The sequence below is a fragment of the Gadus morhua genome, chromosome 18 (assembly GCF_902167405.1).
Source record: "Gadus morhua chromosome 18, gadMor3.0, whole genome shotgun sequence".
In the NCBI taxonomy this organism is placed as follows: domain Eukaryota; kingdom Metazoa; phylum Chordata; class Actinopteri; order Gadiformes; family Gadidae; genus Gadus; species Gadus morhua.
The window spans coordinates 4,811,853-4,833,404 of record NC_044065.1 but is presented as its reverse complement, the minus strand read 5'-3'; the positions used below and the strand labels follow the sequence as shown (position 1 = coordinate 4,833,404).

At 45.3% G+C, this 21,552-nt stretch overlaps 3 protein-coding genes across 3 annotated transcripts in view; 2 read left to right on the top strand and 1 right to left on the bottom strand.

The window, feature by feature from the left end:
* Window positions 1-1,972, top strand: part of LOC115531200 (paired box protein Pax-6) — a 10,420-nt gene extending 8,448 nt beyond the window's left edge. The window contains exon 7 of the mRNA XM_030340330.1: window positions 1-1,972. This exon is cut by the window's left edge and continues 1,423 nt beyond it. The gene's annotated coding sequence lies outside the window, so the exon portion shown is untranslated.
* Window positions 1-6,091, bottom strand: part of LOC115531202 (serine protease 27-like) — a 27,438-nt gene extending 21,347 nt beyond the window's left edge. Inside the window, exon 1 of the mRNA XM_030340333.1 lies at window positions 5,936-6,091. The gene's annotated coding sequence lies outside the window, so the exon portion shown is untranslated. The remainder of the gene's footprint in view (window positions 1-5,935) is intronic.
* On the top strand, window positions 5,299-21,552 carry mmp25b (matrix metallopeptidase 25b). The gene is made up of 10 exons (XM_030340321.1): window positions 5,299-5,537; window positions 7,119-7,251; window positions 8,124-8,271; window positions 11,758-12,035; window positions 13,150-13,329; window positions 14,357-14,438; window positions 18,174-18,256; window positions 18,526-18,678; window positions 20,218-20,514; window positions 20,614-21,552. The coding sequence occupies exons 1-10, from the start codon at window positions 5,436-5,438 to the stop codon at window positions 20,859-20,861; spliced, it is 1,704 nt and encodes a 567-aa protein (XP_030196181.1). The 5' UTR covers window positions 5,299-5,435; the 3' UTR covers window positions 20,862-21,552.

The following is a 21,552-nucleotide window of genomic DNA, read 5'->3' as shown; positions in this document are numbered from 1 at the left end:
CTTTGTGCTTTTTAAAGAGCGACGGGGAATTTGGTAAACAACTCTTGGTTTTAAAGGATTTTACGAGACAAGGAAAAACCGATAAGCGAACGGCCCTCCAATCCCATAATTCAGCATTGTCTGAGATTAATCAGCATCGACATACTGTATACCCTAATGATCTGCTGACCAATCACTGTTAGCGTGTGAATATCTGTGTGAGAATGTGGTTTGAACAAGGTTTGAATCCGCGCCCACAACACTGCCGGCGAGTTCCCGGAGAAAGACTGTAGCTCCACCAAACTGTGAACATTTCAGAAATTCTAGAGACAATCACCGTCTGGACAGACACAGAAAAAGTGCATATTTTTGTATAGAGATTAATGTATGGTGGTGATGAAGGTAACTCAATATTGGTCGTTATCGTAGAGAACACTGCAGCTCAGTGAGGAAATTGATCATTTGAGTGAGGAAGGCAGGAAGTACATATCCATTAGCCAATGACAATCAAGCACAATATCTTCTTATATCCAATAAATGTGAACACTGTGAAAAAACGGAATGCCACCAATTGTGAACCTGTTTCAACCTGTTTAAACATGTTTTAGCCAGCGCCACGCGACCAAATAAAACACTACAGGATTGGAGACCAAGACAAGGTTATGAGGAGATGAACGTTTGTATTCCGGTGTTATTGTGGTTCACCCCTCTGCCCCCTGCGTCATGTGATCGGTTCTCTAGGATCTCCCTCTCCTGTCTGACGACATGTGATTATTTATGTTTTTTACATGGCTGTACGTGTGCGTTCTGCTACTATTATTCTGCCTTCTAACGTGTTACTTAACTTTGTGTGCTGGGTCAGTTCCGACAGTAAACCTGTCGATGACGAACTGAGACCCCTTTAATGACAATAAAGATGTGTGGAAGGACCAAATATATCTTTATCTACATATTATTTTTTTTATATCTATATATCCTCCCACCATGTTTTAGACAGCTGGACCATGACAGTTACGGTTGGGTTTAGAGTTAAGGTTAATGCGATTGCTGAGGTAAGTGTCCTAGCTAGGGTTAAAAGCATGAGGTAAGCTAAGGCTTCGCCAGGAGCTAAGTGTGAGGTCTAAGGTAAGGATTAGGGTTTGGGTTGTTTGAAAATAAAGCCCAGCCATTAAGGGCTGTGTTTAATACCCTCCCTGTCTTAACCCTGAAAGTCCTGTGAGGTAAGAGGAAGGGCCGGGCTCGGGTCAGAGGTTTGGATTGGCGTTTGGATAAGGTCAAGTGTTACAGCAGGGTTGCCAACTTTCAGGCTTCTGGCGTGGGTCACACACACTATCACCTTCAGCCTCAAACTCATGCTGCCCAAACCAGTCACACGTTTACCTGGGAGACAGTAGTCAGGCTATGTCAGTAAACTGGCCGTTTTCTTGTTTTTGGAAAACTGAAAATCTGACCCTTTACCTTTTGGATTTTGGCGGGAATCTGACCATACTATAGTACCCCGACCCAGACAGACACACAGAGACTCCTGATTAGGGCTGGAAATGTTTTGAACAGAGCCAGAGCCTGCGGCATGGGGAACAATTAATCAATAATAAAGCAAATCACAAATAGTTCTGATTATATTTGCAAGCTACATCAGGATTATGCATTGCTGCCCATAAAGCTCCGGCTCCCTAGCAGAGCCCCCAAACTCTCTGCTGGGGGGAACAAGTTCTCTGCTGGGAATCAGTTCTCCTCTAATGTGCTGGATCTGCTTCAGTTCTCAGGGGAGGAGGAGGAGGAGGAGGAGGAGGAGAGGCTGGAAATATGACACGTATTATGTTTTTCTTGAGAGGAAGAGGAAGTGGCTCTTGCGTATGGTTGTCAGAAGTGTTGCACCACAGTTAACTGGAAAAATGACTGATAACTAGTTACTCCTCAAAATAGTAACTTAGTTACTTTACTGATTACTTGATTTTAAAGTTAACTAAGTTCGATTACAAGATACTTTATCAGTTACATTTAGCTGCGACAAGACCCCTTGCCGCCTCAAAATAAAAAATGACAACCGGTTTTGCCAATACTAACGTTTCCCCCCCCCCCCCCCCCCCCCCCCCCCCTTTCAACAATTGCTTGCCCCCCATCATGGTTGTTCTACCCCCCGGTCAACGACTGGTCTTCCACTCCGGTCAACAATTCTGCGCTGAGGGCTGGTAGGGGGAATTTGGGGGGTCCCATCAGTACCTCTTATATGTATACAGGGCCCCGAATTTGGTGCTACGGCCCTGGGTGCACACACTGACATACGGCTTTCAACCTCTTCCGCCAATTTTTAATCTGTAGTAATTTTAATCTGATTACTGGTTTGGAAATAGTAACACTTTAGATTACTCATTACTGAAAAAAGTGGTCCGTCATATAATCTTCCGGAAGGTTAGCAATGACCATATTTGGAGGGAAAATTAACTATGCGGGTCATAACGAAGAGAACAAGGGGGCGTAAATGTGTAATTTCACGTGTTCATTAAGAAACATTACTTTTGGACACATGTTATTATAATACGAATGATTGCTGTTGTCGGTGCAGTAAGGATGTTCATAGAACCATGTGCCAAGCACTGATGCTGCACAATGCTTAGTACTGTTTTTAAGTGCGAGATCTTACAACATACAATATGTGTGTGAGAGCGGCGTGGGCAGGGACGTTACGTAGCCACATGGGGTCCCGTGGTCAGAGGTTGGCCACACTGCTGGCCCCCCTGAGTATGAAAAAAAAAAAAAAAAATCCTGAACGGAAACGGTCTAAAGAAAGCTGAAATATTTGCACTATTAGTTTCATCTAACTTTGACTTATTATTCTTATTCAAAGTGATATCTATTGACGTAATTAATAAATATTGCATTTAAAATGCACCCCCCCCCCCACAACCAGGCGCGTTTCCAGGAAGGGGGGGGGGGGGGGCATTTTAAATGCAATATTTATTAATTACGTGGGGGGGGCTATGCAGAGTCTATGTGATTATAACTACTAAGTGTCATCAAATAACCTACTTAACGCAATTAGTGGGACTTTTAGAGCACTCTACCACTGAAGGAAGTGATATCTCTCATGTCTCTGCCTCTGCTCTTGCTGTATTGAAACACATATGTAAGTGTTATGCGTACACCTTCATATCTAAAACGTGGTGGCAGGATGTTCTATTTAAGGGAGAACCAGCTCTAAAATGTCAGAAAATGTCATTGAAAATGAAGAACAGCTGTTCTATAAACTAAGGGCTATACTAGTAGATTACTAAGCGAGTTGCGGCCTGTTCAGCAGCCACGCAGAAACATTGTGCGTGTGACTCATGGTCATTACCACCACAAGCATGTTTGGCTGGAAACCATCACATGATGCAGACATATGATACAATCCTGATCATATCCGGAAATTAATTTAAATGAGACAGCCCTATTACATTTACATTCCGGGCATTTAGCCGACGCTTACATCCAAAGCGACTTACAATAAGTCCATTAGTCAAAAGAAAGAGAAACAATATATCGCTGTCGGTACAGTAAGGATGTTGATAGAACCATGTGCCAAGCACTAACAATCACTAGGTTAACCCGTTTCAAAGACAGCTAGGGCCTTAAAAAAAAAATTGTTCGGTTCCGGTTTCCGACCGACCCTGTCAATTGATGTGCGACCCAAATTATTTTATGAGCTTAAAAAAAAAAGGTTTTGATGCAAACTATAATTACGTTTTTGTACAGCACCTCTTCATTCTGTTCAAGGATGAGCGCATTCTCTCGTTTTTAAATGAGAACAACCTACCTATCATTCGCTGCCGCTGGAAAAAAAAATTAAAAAAAGAATTCCCTACCTACCCATGACCTCAACTGACAACCCACAGGAACCAAACTTTTATTTTTTTTAGGCCTAGGATAAGATGCTGCACAATTCAAAGTGGTGTTTTTAAGTGCAAGATCTTACAAAATAAAAAGTATGTAAGAGGGGTGTGGGCAGGGGCGTAGCCATATGGGGACCAGGGGGGGCCGAAACGGTCTAAAGAAAGCTGAAATATTTGTATTATTAGTTTGATCTAACTTTGACATATTATTCAAAGTGTTTTTGACGTTATATTCCCCCCCCCCCCCCTCCTGGCTACGCGCCTGGTTGTGGGGGGGGGGGGGGGGGAAGGCTATGCAGAGTCTATGTGATTATAACTATTAATACTAAGTGTCATAAAATAACCTACTTCACGCAAATTCTGGGACTATTGGCATTGTTGAGTGTTCATTACACAGAGATGAAGGTATAAATAGGATCATGATGTTACATCGCATGGCTGTGGTGAGCACTCATTAAAGGAAGTGATATCACTCATGTCTCTGCCTCTGCTCTTGCTGTATTGAAACACATTGTTATGTGTACACCTGCATATCTAAAACGTGGTGGCAGGATGTTCTATTTAAGGGTGAATCAGCTCAAAATCCCCTACCACTCACAACCCAACCTGGAAACTACGGTCCAGGCAGTCACTCACTAAAATGTCAGAACATTGAAAATGAAGTACAGCTGTTCTATAAACTAAAGGCTATACTAGTAGATTATCAAGTGAGTTGCGGGCTGTTCAGCAGCTAATCAGACACATTGTGCGTGTGCCTCATGTTCATTGTCACAACAAGCATGATCATCTGGAAACCATCACATGACACAGACATATGATACAAACGGCTCTCTGGGGAGCTCTCAGAGCTCATCACCTCACAGACAGACACAGACACCTCACTGAGTCACTACCTTCAGACGATGTAGACAGACTTGAGTCACAGCCCTGAGTAGTAGACAACATGGACCCCAGTTACCCCAGGACTAATCTAAAACAAATTCATATACATGCAGGAGAATGGGAGTTATGAGTCAAATAAACAGTTTTAACTAATTATTAATGATTGCTGACCAACTGAACTCTGTGCGTGTGCGTGCGTGCGTGATTTACAGGGTCCATTAGGCCTCCTCCACTTCCTGTGATGGCGACGGCCACTCACGGCCAGACAGATGGTAGTAAGGGTTAGGAGGGGGGGGTTGTGGGGGGGTTATCATTCATGCAATCCGACGTAAGGTGCCCCCCTCAGCAGGACATTAACCAATGTGTCCTGCTGAGGGGGAGCCTGCAGACGAGAGAGAGAGAGAGTGAGAGAGAGAGAGAGAGAGAGAGAGAGAGAGAGAGAGAGAGAGAGAGAGAGAGAGAGAGAGAGAGAGAGAGAGAGAGAGAGAGAGAGAGAGAGAGAGAGAGAGAGAGAGAGAGAGAGAGAGAGAGAGAGAGAGAGAGAGAGTGTGTGTGTGTGTGTGTATCGATCAGCCCTTCCTCCTCCTTCATAGAGAAGTGAGGCGGTGTGGATTTCGAAACCGTACTTGTTTGTCCTGTAGCTGAGAGACGCAATCACAACTCCGAGTCAAAACTTAAAGTTCCCTAAAGCAAGACCTCCGGATGATGGAGATGTTTAGAGTCGTGATCCTGATGGTTTTGTCCGCCGTTCCGTCCCCGGCAAGCGCGTCTCCTGTGGTGGCGGACCAGTACAGCCGGGGCATGGTGAGTGGTCCCAGTCATCCACGATCAGAGAGCCCCACATAGACTCCGAGTACTTTTTTTTTTTTGTACGCTTGCATTGCATATTCTATCTACAATAATGATCTGTTTTCGTTTGCTTTGTGGTATTACTTTTTTTTTTTTGCTGAATGTGATTAAATATTAAGGCCATTGCAGCATTAGATATGACAATAACATTTACGTATTGTTCTCGAAATACCGTTGGTTGTATCAGGCATAGGCTAATTGTGATTAATTAAAGACTCATCTTACCGTTCGTTTACTCAGGCTAAAAGGGTTTGAGTTTAAATGAGTTTATTAAAGATTATATTTTTTAAGTTTTTAGTTGTATTTTACAGAGTTATGTCAATGCGCGTAAAAATAAATGTCGTTCAACTTACGTTTTTTTCAATCTGTGATTGCGGTTATCCGTTGTTCAAGCCGACACGGGTCTTACAACCGAAACGGGTGTTACAACCGTTTTTCTTTACACCATCCGCCGCAGTCGTTGAGCTCATACCCTGCTCCACCCTGCCTATCCTGTCTGTCGACTTTCATAACGGACCATCTCCCTTACGAAAGGATCGTCTTTACGCAGCAACATCTGCATCGAAATATAAAGGCTTTGAATGAGTAACTCCGAGGAAATAAAATAATCTTAACTGTCAGAGTAAGAAACAATTTGTGACAGTAATCACGTGGTTAAATTCGAGACATGCCTTGCTTTACATCAAAAATACACATTTTACAATTAAAATCAGGCTTACACATTTGGATTATTTATTAAGTGCTATTAAAGTCAATGTCCACATTTGATGAGGCCCATGAATGAATATAAAAAGGACAATATGTTGTGAATTTTTTTATTACATTTAAATATGGACTATGAGCCTGGTGAACATGTAAATCCGCAGAAGATTGATGTCACAGAATATAATCTATAACAATGTCTACAGAGCGTGACATCATCGGGGCTGCAGCACTAAGTAGCCTATTGATTGGCGACGGTTATTACCGTCTGACTCACTGTGCTCGAGGACGGAAACCCTACACCAAAACGACTATCCGATCCAGCACAAATAATTTATTAATATTTATACCAACTAAGACGTCAAAATCAGCCTCATCCCTAAGACCATGAGGTCAGGGGATGGATCAGATGTTCCCAGGACGGAGCCCGGTTCTGAACCATGGCCCTCTTGGCGCTGGGAGCCAGCGAGGGTCTCCCAGGTTTTCCTCATCCCATAGGGTTAGGCAGCTCATCCTGGTCCTTCGAAGAGCTCATGGCTTAGCCTGTGTAGAAGGGGTCTTCTCACAATTAAAGAACAATCAACTGTGATAAGTACAATACGGCCTCTATTTGTGTTGCCACTGGTGAGCATCTTGATCCACCATCCGGTCACCAAGGACTTCTCAGAACTTCCTCAACATCCTGACCTATTCCGGTTGGTTAGCGCACCGTAAATAAGTCCCGTCTCAGATTCCACGCAATGAGCTTTGGACCACCGGAGGCAGAACGTCTGTAGTGCATCTGAAGAGATGAGCTGTCCCTGCGTCATGCCCTCTGCCCCCCCTCTCCTTCAGGATTGGCTGAGCAGATACGGATACCTCCCACCCCCGGACCCTCGCACCGGCAGGATGCAGACCAGGGACGGCCTGGAGAGGGCCATCAGAGTCATGCAGCGCTTCGGGGGGCTCCGGGAAAGCGGCCAGCTGGGTATGTCTGGGTCTCCGGGTCCGGGACCACCTGTTTCCTCTCAGGCTAAATGTATCGCCTGTGTCCTGGGAAACCACATACATGGTGGTTTATTCTACATGTATGTCCGGCCTATATTCTATGTGTGCCTGGTATAATTCTACATGTGTTCATGTATAATTATACCACACATACGTGTAGAATTATACCACACATATATGTGTGGTATAATTCTAAATGTTTGTGTGGTATAATTCTACATGTATGCGTGGTATAATTCTACTGTATGTCTGACCTAATTCTACATGTGTGTCTGGTATAGTTTCTACCTGTATTATGTGTGGTATAATTCTCCATGCACAATATGTGTGGTATAATTCTACTGTATGGCTGGTATAAGTCTACGTGCATGTCTGGTATAATTTCTATATATATGTGGGGTATTATTCTAGATATATGTCCTGTAGGTCCACACATGTGTCCCATGTGCTTCCACATGTGTGTCCTGGGGGGGATCAGTGGGCACAGATTAAACCAGCCATCACCCCTCACACTCAGAGAGATCTCCTGCATGGCAGCATGGAGCACCAGGTCATGGGTCATTATCAGCAAACCTGGAAACGAGGAATACCACCTAGGTGGCTCCTCCTCCAGTCACAGGGGTCCCATGCCGCTGTCATGTGTGTGGCGTGTTCTCCTCCAGTCGCAGGGGTCCCATGCAGGGCGTCATGCGTGTTTAATAAACATGTTTTATTTTGCTTGTTTCATTGCATTTAATCTAATTAATTAATTAAGGGTGCCACTAGAGGGCGCCCCCGACACATTTGTCGCCCTAGGCCTAGGCGATCGCCTAGGTCGCCTATGCCAATCGCCGGCCTTGTGTTCCCCCTCAGACGCAGACACCCTGAAGCTCATGGCCACGCCCCGCTGCTCGCTGCCCGACATCGTGGGGCACGAGGACATGCTGAAGAAGAGGAAGAGGAGGAGGAGGCGCTACGCCCTGTCGGGTCTGCAGTGGGACAAGAAGGACCTGACCTGGAGGTACACACGCGCACGCACACAGACACGCATCCACGCCCACACGGGCGCCCACACAAACGCACACACACACACACACACACACACACACACACACACACACACACACACACACACACACACACACACACACACACACACCAACACATTACACACACACACACACACACACACACACACACACACACACACACACACACACACACACACACACACACACACACACACACACACACACACACACACACACACACAGACTATCAGTCTACTGTCGGTCTGTCGGTCAATCAGACAGGCAGAAAGACAGACAGATGGATAGATCAATAAATGGATGAATGATGGATGGATGAATAGTTTTTTGAATTGATGAATGGATGACAGATGGATAGATGATGAATGTTTGGATGGAGGATTTTTTCAATAGCTGGATGGGTTAATTGATGAGTGGGTTAATTGATTGACTTGTGTATCGATTGAGAGAGGTTGGATGATGAATGAATAGACGACCATATGGAAACTTAATATGACACCAGTACAGTGCGTTTTAAAATTCATGTTGCATATTGTAAAATGATTGCATAGAACAGTGGTGCGTGGTCGAAGATGTTAAGGTTGACAGCGCCGCATTTTGTAAGACAAGATCATCACAAGATTAAATTAATCTTCATTGATTGTGTTAAAACATTAAAACATAACTTTGTTTTTTCAATAAAATACATGATTTTGAACGGTTTTGAATGCGATCTCGTTTGACTCGGTTTTTACGCATGTGACACAGCGCAACAGCTCCCCCTAATGGTTATTTCCTCATTGTCCTGACGTTCCCCTACTAGTAGTGGAGGTCTTCATCGATACGAATCAGTCCCGGTGTGGGTACCGGATTGACTCGGCTGCCAGATCGACTCGGGGTCCTGCGCTTACAGATGACGTGTCGACACTTGAGTATCGACACAAGTCAACGGACAAAACCCGGAAGGGTTGTTATAAACGGGGCTCAAGATTTGAAAAGAAGGCTCAGTCCGTTTGGGTTTTGATTTCATTGAACGCAGCCCGTTCTTTCGCTTTTAAATTATTATTCATAGATTAGAAAACAAAAGGAGATCGTTAATACTTGGGAATAACATGGGAATGAATGAAACGCGCATGCGAATTTAAAAGACAGCGTTTACAGGAAGTGCGTCATTATTGCGCATCTAGGACCCCGAGTCGATCTGGCAGCCGAGTCAATCCGACACCCACACCGGTTCTACGGGGGTGCATAAGCATGCATTGCACCCCCCAAAAAAAGTTTGCACCCTCAATTGAAAAAAGGAGGGAGTGAACATTTTTTAATAAATATGATAAAAAATAATAAAATACTTGCCCACAAAACAAATTGTAATTAGCTCGTGACAATTTCCATTAAATACCATTGTTTGATGCATTTATTTTGTTCACTAAACCGATGAGAACTTTATTAGGTGCGCGTTAACTGCGCCCCGGCCGGCGGCCGGTGTCGTGTGCAAAATGCGCGCACCCATGTATATAGTATATCTATGGCACGCACGGCAGCGTCATCGAACTTCTTCGGCAGTAACAATTAAGCATTTAGCAATGGATATCCGAAAATGGCTCAAAAAGAACACCGCAGAACTTATCAACTCCATCAAACATTAACCAGAGCAGGGAGTAGGATGGATCCTGTGCCCCCTGGTGGATCCAGTGTGCCACTGTCTTTGAACCTACAGTCTGCGCTCCCCAGCTTGTTGTTCGTTCATGAATACTGGACAACATTGGGCAGTTTGAGAAAATGGCTGCTGACAGGCTGTTGTCTGAACAAGTTACAATTTGAATGACATTGTAAAATAATTTGTTCTCACAAAGCTTCTTTTGTAAATGTATTACATGTATTATGTTCATAAGAACCCATATTTGTCCGTTGTGTTTTGATTATATTTTTTACAATCTTGTGAACTTTAAGAAAGGCACTATGTATTACTGATTATTTTTTGTGAAATGAACATTACTAATTGGGTTTTATCTGTCAGCATTAAGAGTTTTGGGCAGCAGAATAAGCAGGTTGTTCATATACAGGTGCATCTCATAATATTAGAATATCAGGGAAATTCTCTTTTTTTGTAATTTATTTTTACATCAATTATCTTATTTTTAATTCAAAAGGTGAAAGTTCCATATAATCTAGATGTATTAGCAGCACTGTGTGTCAACAACAGCTTATTTTAGTTATGTATTATGTTCATAAGAACCCATATTTGCCAGTTGTGTTTTGATTGTATTCATTTACAATCGTGTTAAGTTTAAGAGGCACTATTACTCATTACTTTTTGTGAAGGTAACATTAGTAATTGGGTTGTATTGTTAAATGCAAGACAGAGAAAGGCTGTGCAAAAAGCCATGACCTTAGAAGTGTTCTTTCCTTGTTCAGCTAAAATCGGTTTTATTTTTAAGTGACAATGTGAACGAAAATGTACAATTATTTGCCATGTCAAATATCCTGCCACAATTTAGTAAAAAAATTGTTATTTTTGCATTGCAGTCAGATTTTTTTTTTTTTCAGTGCATAATTCTGTTCTTTTTTACACCTCACACATCACAAATATCAAAAACCTATCTCGTATCCAAAGCTTGGATATCAATAAGCTAATGTTGCAGCTGAAATGTTGTGATACTATCTTTTAAGCACAGTAATTGTTTTTCTCCCAACATGTCAGTAGAACTACCTAGAAGTGCTTGTCTATAAAGGCCTGTGTAAAAAGCAAAGTCTGAACTGAAGCTGGGTAGCTGGTTTTAGTATAGTACTGTGCACCCCCTGTAATCTCAGATGCACCCCAAGGCATTCTGTTCTGGAACCGGGCTACATGTTACAATTGTTGAACCACGTGACTCCTTTGCGGACCACTGAGTGAAGCCTAAGTGCATGTACCAGGAGCGCCATTTAATCATTAACTCTAAGCCTACTTGAATGTGACTGTCAACTTATGCATGTGAGTGAGGGTTCAGAGACGATGTGGTTCAGCTGGTTAGGTATGTGGGTGTGGGACATATTTGAGTTGTTGATTTACGATGCATTGAGTTATAGGCCAACTTGTATACCGGCCTTTTACATTTACATTTAAATGAGGGGCATTTAGCAGGCACTTTTATCCAAAGTGACTTACAATAAGTACATTTGTCATAAGAAAGTGAAAAAATATATTTCCGTCGGTGCAGTGACAATGTTCAGTGAAAAGCACTAACAATCGCTAGGTTAACCCATTGAGCCGAATGTGACGAGCACAGGTTTGTGTGTGTGTGTGTGTGTGCGTGTGTGCACGTTTGTGTGTGTGCCAGCAAAAGAACAACGCTCACCACTGGAATAAATCATGCTTTGACCGATTCAACCGTTGTCAACAGATCAGATCGAACTGTCGGGCCAAATGTCCCCCATCCACCCGTCCTCACTGCCCATCATCCAGTCCTCCCTGTGTTTCCCACTCCCTCCCTCTGCAGCGTCCACAGTTACCCGTCCGGCTCCTCTATGCCCACGGGGCAGGTGGAGAGGATCCTGACGCAGGCCTTCACCGCCTGGAGCTCCGTCACCCCCCTGACCTTCACCCAGCTCCGCCAGGGCGACGGAGACATCAGGGTGGACTTCCACCGCTCGCTGCATGAGGACGGCTACCCCTTCGACGGCCTGGGGGGCACGCTGGCCCACGCCTTCTTCCCGGGGACGGACCCCGTGGCCGGGGACACGCACTTCGATCTGGACGAGCCCTGGGGCCGCTCAGGTAGGGGACTGAGGGAGGGAGGGAGGGAGGGAGGGAGAGAGGGAGGGAGGGAGGGAGGGAGAGAGGGAGAGAGGGAGAGGTGGAGGGAGGGAGGGAGAGAGGGAGGGAGGGAGAGAGGGAGGGAGGGAGGGAGGGAGAGGTGGAGGGAGGGAGGGAGAGATGGAGGGAGGGAGGGAGGGAGAGATGGAGGGAGGGAGAGATGGAGGGAGGGAGGGAGAGATGGAGGGAGGGAGGGAGGGAGGGAGGGAGAGAGGGAGAGAGGGAGAGATGGAGGGAGGGAGGGAGGGAGAGAGGGAGGGAGGGAGGGAGGGAGGGAGGGAGAGGTGGAGGGAGGGAGGGAGAGAGGGAGGGAGGGAGAGGTGGAGGGAGGGAGGGAGGGAGAGAGGGAGGGAGGGAGAGAGGGAGGGAGAGAGGGAGGGAGGGAGGGAGAGAGGGAGGGAGGGAGGGAGGGAGGGAGAGAGGGAGGGAGGGAGGGAGGGAGGGAGAGAGAGAGGGAGGGAGGGAGGGAGGGAGAGAGGGAGGGAGGGAGGGAGGGAGAGAGGGAGGGAGGGAGGGAGGGAGGGAGGGAGGGAGGGAGAGATGGAGGGAGAGATGGAGGGAGGGAGAGGTGGAGGGAGAGGTGGAGGGAGAGAGGGAGAGGGTGATGGAGGGAGGGAGGGAGAGAGTGATGGAGGGAGGGAGAGATGGAGGGAGAGATGGAGGGAGGGAGAGATTGAGGGAGAGATGGATGGATGGAGGGAGAGAGGGAGGGAGAGATGGATGATAGAATGATGGATGAATGGATCATCAAAAGATGGATGGTTGGATAGATGGCTCAATAGGTGAACGAGGAATTAAATGATGAGTTGAAAGATGATTTCAACATCCCTTCAATACCCGTTTTACTTCAAAGAGCCAAAGACATGGTGTCTGATATTCATGAAGCCAATATGAGAAGCCAAAGAACAGTCCTGGATGTCACCTCACTTCCTTCTTGATTGTAGGCCCAGCTAGAGTATCAGTATCAAACTCACTGAACCGCTGGCTGGAAGACATGCCTAACATGAAGACTTGTGACCTCTTGAAATAGCTTCCTGTTGAAGTGGTTTGGTGAGCTTTAAGTTTCTCCCTGCAGGCTCGGAACGGGAAATCGACCTCTTCACCGTAGCGGTGCACGAGTTCGGCCATGCCCTGGGGCTTGGACATTCGTCCTCTCAGCTGTCCATCATGAAGCCGTACTACCAGGGCCCCGTGGGAGATGTCACCACCTACCGCCTCCCCGCGGACGACCGGCAGGCCATCCAGGAGGTGTACGGTGAGTCTGGTCCCGACCCTGACTCGAACACTGAGCCTGACCCTAAGCCTAACCCTGACCCTTAGCCTGACCCTAAGCCTGACCCTGACCTTGACCCTTAGCCTGACCCTAAGCCTGACCCTAAGCCTGACCCTGACCTTAAGCCTGACCCTGACCCTAAGTCTGACCCTGAGCCTTACCTTGACCCTTAGCCTGACCCTAAGCCTGACCCTGACCCTAAGTCTAACCCTGACCCTAACTCTGACCCTGACCAGGAACCTGACATTTAGCCTGACCCTGAACTCACCCTGAGCCTGACTCCAAGCTTAAGCATGACCCTGACCCTAACCCTGACCCCTTGGGAGGGGTCAGGTGGAGGTTTTGGGTTGGTCAGCTGCTGTTTTATCTTTATCGTGGTATAATATGTAATTTCTGCAGCTGGGGGTCTCTCGATCCAAGAAGACGTAATTTGAACTGAGCTAGTGTGGGATTGAGGGATTTGTTGTTGTCACACCACTGAAAATATATTCATGTATTCAAGTTTTATCACGTTATGTTGACTCCCGTTATGTCATTTAATTCTAATGATTGCTGATAGTTGCAAGTAATGTTACTCAAGTAAGAATAACATTATTGCTGAACATTGTTCTAACGATAAAATATTACCTTACGCCTTCGCTCTGGTTTTTAATAAATGTACAGGTTCACCCCCACTTTGAGTTTAAGCTCAATTGCCTTTTCTATAGTTTCTAGAATGTGTCCTGCCAGTTATTGAAATCCCCTTATCAACCACAGGAAGTAACAGTTCATCAATGCCTGGTTTGAGGTTGAACATCAGGCTCATACTCCTCAACCCAGCACAAGCACCCATCTGTTTTGTTCTTTTATCCATGCCGTGATCACCAGACTTGCTGCCTACCGTCGGTGGCTGCAACACATGCTCCATGTATGCAACACGCATACAATGTTGGCACACATCTCTTCCTTCCTGTTTTCGGACAAGAAATGTCGGAGCGGCATTTCACAAGTTCCCCTATTTACCCCCCAGGTGCCATCCATGGTGAAACACCGTACCCTAGTGACCCGAACCTCCCAGGACTGCCCCCGCCTCAGCCCCGGCCAACCAGGCAGTAAGTAGGTCTGCACTGGTTCCCACTCTCTATACGAGAGGCGTTAGAGCTGGGCGATTAATCGATTTTTGATCGTATTTCCAATTAATGGTTTAGGCCGATTTTTTTTTAAAGAAAATCGTTTAGAAAACAATAAATAAAAAAAAAATGTATAGAGTTTCCTTAAAGTCTGTGGCAACCATAAGCAGCAGCACATCACATGTATTCCAACATCTTAAATTGAGGCACGCAGCAGAGTGGGAGATGTGTGCTATTTATTTTGCTTTTGTTAATGATTCTTATGCAAATAAAATCCAAACCTAAATTCCAAACAAACAAATATATATTTTTCACTTAAAGTAACAAAAAATTAATTGAAATCGATAACATAGATTAGTTTGAAAAATCTGAGATTTTACTTTGTTGATGGTGATCCCAACGTTATACGTGGAGGCACGTGACTCCGGAGGTACTGCGGGTTAACTGGCAACCAGAAGGTTGCTAGTTTGATCCTTCCTAGAGTGTCAAGGTGTCCCTGAGCAACACCCTCACTGCTCCCGTGGTGCTGGCTGTGGCCTTGCGTGGTTGACACCTCCGTTGGTGTGTGAATGTGTGCATGAATGGCTGAGCGCAATGTTGTAAACCGCTAAGAGTGGCCCCTAGTTAGAAAAGCACTAAATAAATGCAGTCCATTTTCCATTTAATAAACGGCAGGTCTCGCCTCAAAGAGAGAACGACCAAATATAGCATCAGCCCAATCTTTTTACACTGTTTACACTGTTCTTAATCAGGAGGCCAATAGCTTCCCTTCCAGCATTAATTGTTTTCACTTTGTCTGGAGCAGATATAACCTTGCTGTTACCTTTGTATAGCAGGAGAACTGAAGTCGTTCACATGTGTTATGGAATAACCATTTCCCGATCCATTACCCTCCCACTCTCACCAGTGACACCTTATCCTAGTAAGCTAACAGAGTTGGCCAACAGCTCGCGCTAAGTGTACCTTATCTGCTTTCACTCTGATACGGGAGCTGTCTCTACTGCTGAGTGTTTGATCCTCAGGCCCAACGTGGGACCTGAGTTTACTGAAAACAGGTCAGGTAGCATTGACATTTGGCTCGCTGCTCACAACGCTGTCGACATCGCTGTCTGGGGAATTCTACTAATGCCTATTTTTACCTGCACTATAAACTCTGCTACAGCATAGTTGGACAAGCTGCTTAAAAAGTGACCAGGCTCACATTCGCTCTGCAGTGAAGCTTCAATGTTCTCTCCAAGAGGAAAGACAAGTGACAGCGCCATGGCAAACGATTTGACAAAGGAAGATAGCTAGATTGAAGCCGTTTAGTTTTTGTCAGTCTAAGGGGAATGTGACCCTCGCTATCAAAAGAGTCATAGTTGGCCCAACTCCCAGCTAATAAAATTCATCAAGAGCAACAAAACCTATCCCTAAAATGAAGATAACACAGCGTATTAGGTTATAAGTCATACTATACACTCCAAATGCATACTTCCTAAAGTTCCTATAAGTGTCGGGAGGCATTCCAATGCGTCAAACACAAGTTTGTAAGGTATAGGAGCAATGTCCTCCATTGGTCGAATGCTTGATGGCTTTTGCAGAGAGAGGCTAATCTCTAATATTATGAACAACTTCAGTTTTGTTTCTGAAGTCCGAGAAGAGAAGCTGTGATATTTTAACAAAGGCTTCTTTCCTGAATTTCCGTCTTTTGGACAGGCTTTTCATTCCAAACCATCTCCTGAGCGGCCACATAACTCACAGCAGCAGTTGAATTTGGATCCAATTATTGAAATCATATCGGCTCTGATCGGCTTTCCAATGCGGGTCCCAAACCTCTTCTTTGTTCATCTCCAGATGGATACGTGTTTTTTTTTTTTTTCTGGAAATGTCTTTCAACGATAGGCCTACACCTTTCTGTGTGTGTGTGTGTGTGTGTGTGTGTGTGTGTGTGTGTGTGTGTGTGTGTGTGTGTGTGTGTGTGTGTGTGTGTGTGTGTGTGTGTGTGTGTGTGTGTGCCCTCGGTCTCTGCCACCTTTCCAAATTTCGTTTTTGTGTCTGTAATTTCACCATCATACGGATGTGCTTCTGCCGGCTCGCATCGATACTAAAAGACCAGGAGAGGCTTCCAACGAGCCGTATCCCGAGGCATAGCCCATTGCATTGTGGGCAGCCCGCACGGAAACGCAGGATCACACAAACATTGCAGTCAACATTCGTATCTGTGTGTTCGTGTTTTGATGCCTGCTATGTCAAACATGTGGAAAGGCTTTGGCCTGAACTTCCACCCGTATCATTTGATGAATGGTCACAATGGTAAATGTTGTTGGATCAAAGGAGCAGACTATAATTTGAAAAAGTTTAGATGAAAACAAGTAATTGTTGACAATTATATAACCTGCTGTTCTGGTCAGAACAAATGGCTTCTGAAGATAGCTCTTAAGAGCGGCGCCATGTTTAGATCCGTCTGGATTGGCCCATCAGATTTAGATCTAGTTGGTGACGTCTTTACAAAACCGTTTTCAGAGTAAACTCGCTGTTAGATTGAATAGTTAATGCGAATAGCTTTAATCACCTGTTGTCCTGACAAACAGACAATGACAGTCATGTCACTGAAGGGTGACTGGTTTGTCTTGGCTTTGTGCCAGGAGTCAGTGGCTTGAAGAAGAGAAGGAACCACATGAAGCTTAGGACACAGCACTTTGGTTACACGACTGACGTTAATGGATGGAGCCTTTGAGATGCTCACAGTCCCAAGGTGACGCTTGATTAAGTAAATATGCGGTTGGTATAGAGACTCGCTGTTTAAAGTGGATTCAGATACATAAAGCATCTAACCAGTTTTTTCAACGAAAGATCAGCTCCCTGACGTGAAGCGTCTTTACATTTATCTCCCAGGCTAATAATAATGAGTGAGAAAATGTGGACACGTACACAGAAAGGGGACAGAAAGGGGGGGGGGGGGGGGGGGGGGGGGGGGTTTCATTCCGTCTATACACGGCACCTTCTCAACGAGCAGGTGTGCGCCTGCAGCCAGAGGGGGCGCCAAAATACCTATTCCCCACACAATGTTATGTCGTACTTCATTGATAACCGCTACGCAGCGCTTTTTTTTTTTATACTGCTCGTGGCGCCCCCCATGTCATTTGCCGCCCCCCACAAATATGCCGCCCCGGGCGGCTGCCCGGTTCGCCCGTGCCTAAAACCGCCACTGCACACACGGTTAGAGCCAGAATAATACATAGTTGACAGAACTTACAGAGGCAGACATCCTTGATAGTAAGAAGATGTGTGAGGGCCATGCATACAGAGCGTGTGGTACAGAAAAGGACCTCGGTGAGTTACATGGTGATGCTTGGCTCAGGCATCCTCACCTCTTTTTAGATGAGATATTATCCAACTTTTTTGACATTGCACAAGTAAGGACAACCAGTACAACGAAATGCAGTTTACATCTAACCAGTAGTGCAACCCTTAAAAAGTTATTTTCCTTATAGCACTGCTTAAATTAAAAAAAGAATTAGACACAGATTGCATGTCCATTATTAAAGTGCATAGAGTTCTGATGAATCAGACAGACCATAGTCCATAGAAGAGTGCAGTATGAGGATATAAAGTGAATTGTGGAAGTGCATTAATAAAGTGTCTGCTGCTCTATCGTGCTATAAGGCTCTGATAATGCACTTGACAGAGTCATACCTTCTTTGGGACCCTCCGTTAACGTTGTCCGTTCCATTCCAGCTCAGACCCCACGTTCCAGGATCGATGCACTGGGAAATTCGACGCGGTGGCCAACATCCGCGGGGAGGTGTTCCTGTTCAGAGGTATGGCGTCGGCTGGGGCCTCCTCTTCCTCACCGGTGTGAATACGCACCCTAAGATCTGAAAAGTGGGAGTGTTCACCCAGATGTTTGATGGATCTATCAGCTGTGTGACGGACTGGTTAATCTGTTCCGCGGATTTGGACCAACCCATTAAGAGATCAGGGTGACACGGCCACTTGAGGTGGGCCCGTTTTCGAATTGCTTGTGATGGCTCGCCAACCTCACAACCTGGTCAGAAGGAGAGTGTTCACGTTCTCTGCTCTCTTCCAGGCCGGTACTTTTGGAGAACCGCCCGAGACGGGTCGTTGAATTCGCTGAACCCGGCCCTCATCAATAACTTCTGGATGGGCCTCCCAGCAGACACCAGCAAGATCGACGCCGTGTATGAGAGGAGGAGCGACAGCAGCATCATCTTCTTCATCGGTGAGTGGGACCTTTTTGTTTAAGTGTTGGTATTCGGGCTGAGATTAAATTTTTAGGCCATCTTGGTTTTTCAAACCAAACCCGATTATCTATTTCAAACGAGTTTTTTCTATAGCCTAAGTGAAAAAACAATATTAAGATGGATTTTATTTGAAGAATAATAATGATGAAAAGAAAAATAAATAACACACATCTCCCACTCTGCTGCGTGCCACAGTTTAGATGTTGGAATACCTGTGATGTGCTGCTACTTTTGGTTGCCACAGACTTTAAGCAAACCCTACACACTCACTTTAATATAATTATCATTGATTTTCTTTAAAGAAAAATCACCCTGAACCATTAATTTGAATTACGATTACAAATCGATTAATCGCCAAATAAATAAAGGTTTTCAATGTACTTTATTACACTGATTCCCAACTGGCGATACGGTTGGTACTGAATAATCAGGACTGAATTTGAATTTGTACTTTTTTTTATAGATTGTTGTGGCTGATCAATTAAGTTAAGACCAGAAATAGAAACAAGCATCTGTGCCATTTTAAACGAGTAGGCCACTACAATGGTAAGGATAATGTTAGATGATAGTGGTATATAGTGGTTCCTAGGCCACTAAACTGCTAAGGATAATGTTAGATGATAATGGTATAATAGTAGTACCTAGGCCACTACAATACTAAGGACAATGTTAGATGATAATGGTATAGTAGCAGTTTCTAGGCCACTACAATACTAAGGACAATGTTAGATGATAATGGTATAGTAGCAGTTTCTAGGCCACTACAATACTAAGGATAATGTTAGATGTTAATGGTATAATAGCATTTCCTAGGCCACTACAGAATAAGAAACCAGGCTTGACGGCTTGACAATGAGACGTAAACAATGTGAACATATGCCCTGAAAGTAAACCAGGAACGTAACTTGATATCGAGGAATGCTTAAAATGTAGAAAACGTTTAAAAAATTCCCTTAACAGGATTATCAGGTTTTATTTCCCTTAACGTAGCCCCTATGTGAGGAGGCCTCATGTCACCTTATACTTTAGTTTCTCGGTTAAATATGACAGTCAAATATAAGTTCAGAGGGAAACTGTTGTGGCCCTGCGTCGATGAAGGTGCGTTTGATCCGTACTGGCAGGTCTGCAAGCTGGGCAGCATGTGTAGCTCGCTGCCCTTACATTCACATCTGGGGCGCTGAGTAGATGCTTTAATCCAAAGCGACATACAATAAGTACATTTGTCAGAAGAAAGATAAACAACAATAAATGGCTGTCATTACAGTAAGGATGTTCATAGAACCAGCTGCCAAGCATAACAATCGCTAGGTTAACCCATTCCCTGTATACAACAAAGATGGCTAGGACAAGACGCTACTACACAATGCTAGGTAGTATTCTTAAGTGCCAGGACGTACAACATACAATAAGTGCGTTAGATGGGTTTTGGCGGGCAAAGGGGGGGAGGCGATGCAGAGTTTAGCCGCAGATGTGGCATTCTGCTAGAAATAACTTTCACAAACCCCCCTCCCGCCCAGGTGCTCAGTACTGGGTGTTCAAGGACACCCAGGCCCGGGAGGGCTACCCCAGGCCCCTGTCCGATTGGGGCATGAGGACCGGGACGGGGGACCCCGTGGACAGGGTGGACGCCGCCTTCGTCTGGGCTCACAACGGGAAGACCTACCTGTTCAGCGGCGGCGAGTTCTGGAGGTTCGACGAGAGCAGCGCGTCCCAGCAGGGGGGGATCCGGCCGCAGGAGCCAGGGTACCCCAAGAGCGCCAACCTCTGGAGGGGGGTCCCCGCCCATGTGGATGACATCATCAGCTGGGGCGAAGGTAGGGCTTGGCCTTCGACAGCTGGGACCGTGTTTTTTTTTTGTTTGTCCTCGACATCAGAGCAGTGGAATCACTCTACTGTAAATCTTCTGTTTTTAGGTGACGCCTACTTCTTCAAGGACAACCTCTACTGGGTTCTGAAGAAAGGCGGGATGGACGAGGACAACGTCACGCCCAAGTCCATCGCCGTTGATTGGCTGAGGTGCCCGGCACCCACCCCGACCGCAGACAGGCCGCGGCCTAAGGACTGCAGCTGTGCCCTGAGCGCGGCCAGGCCTCTGCTCCGTGGCAGTGGGCTGCTCCTGTTGTCTCTGGTGGGGCTGGCCTGGACGCTGGCTGGAGAGTAGAGAGAACATCCCCTGAAGGACTGCGGGAGGACCTCCAAAACGCCCCTCGTGACTCGTGTCTGAGCGTTGTTCTTAAAGGGGACATATTACACCACCAGGTGTGAGTTTGATTAGCCTTACAAGTCGTTTTGAACATCTCTAATCGCACCTGGTGGTATAATATGTCCCCCTTAAATTCGCTCAAACACTCGGTAACTTGACCTCACTGGCTTAACTTGGTTTATGAATTGGAACCGTGTTTAGTTTGCCTACGGCAGGGATTTCTACCTAATGGTCTGGACATCAGGAGAAAGTCGGTTTTGAAAGTACTGTCTACCTCGGCGTTCATGGAGACAGCTTTTCACAAAAGACAATGAAATAATTATGCAATATGCAATATTTTTAAGCATAAATGTTCAATATACAGGGGTGGCCCATTTGTTTAAAATGATGAGACGACCGGCTATGAATCACACGTTCCTGCTTCTCAGGTAGTTAGAATGATAATTCTAACTTTTGCATTTTAAGTCAATAATTAGGAAGCTGATACACATTTAGGTACAAGGTGTGAGAAATAAGTGGATTTTTTTGTAAATATTACTTAATTTTAGCTGTCCACTTGGTTCATTTTATTGATTAGTTTCTCTTTACTTTTTCAAAACAAAGATACTCAATTCAATAAACGTAGGTTTAATAAAGTGTTTTACTTTTG

Excerpts from the sequence above, each read along its gene's own strand:
- mmp25b (XM_030340321.1), top strand. The coding sequence starts at position 5,436 with ATGATGGAGATGTTTAGAGTCGTGATCCTGATGGTTTTGTCCGCCGTT. Across the intron at positions 7,252-8,123 it reads CCGGGAAAGCGGCCAGCTGG|ACGCAGACACCCTGAAGCTC; the intron begins GTATGTCTGGGT and ends GTTCCCCCTCAG. Across the intron at positions 18,679-20,217 it reads CAGCATCATCTTCTTCATCG|GTGCTCAGTACTGGGTGTTC; the intron begins GTGAGTGGGACC and ends CCTCCCGCCCAG.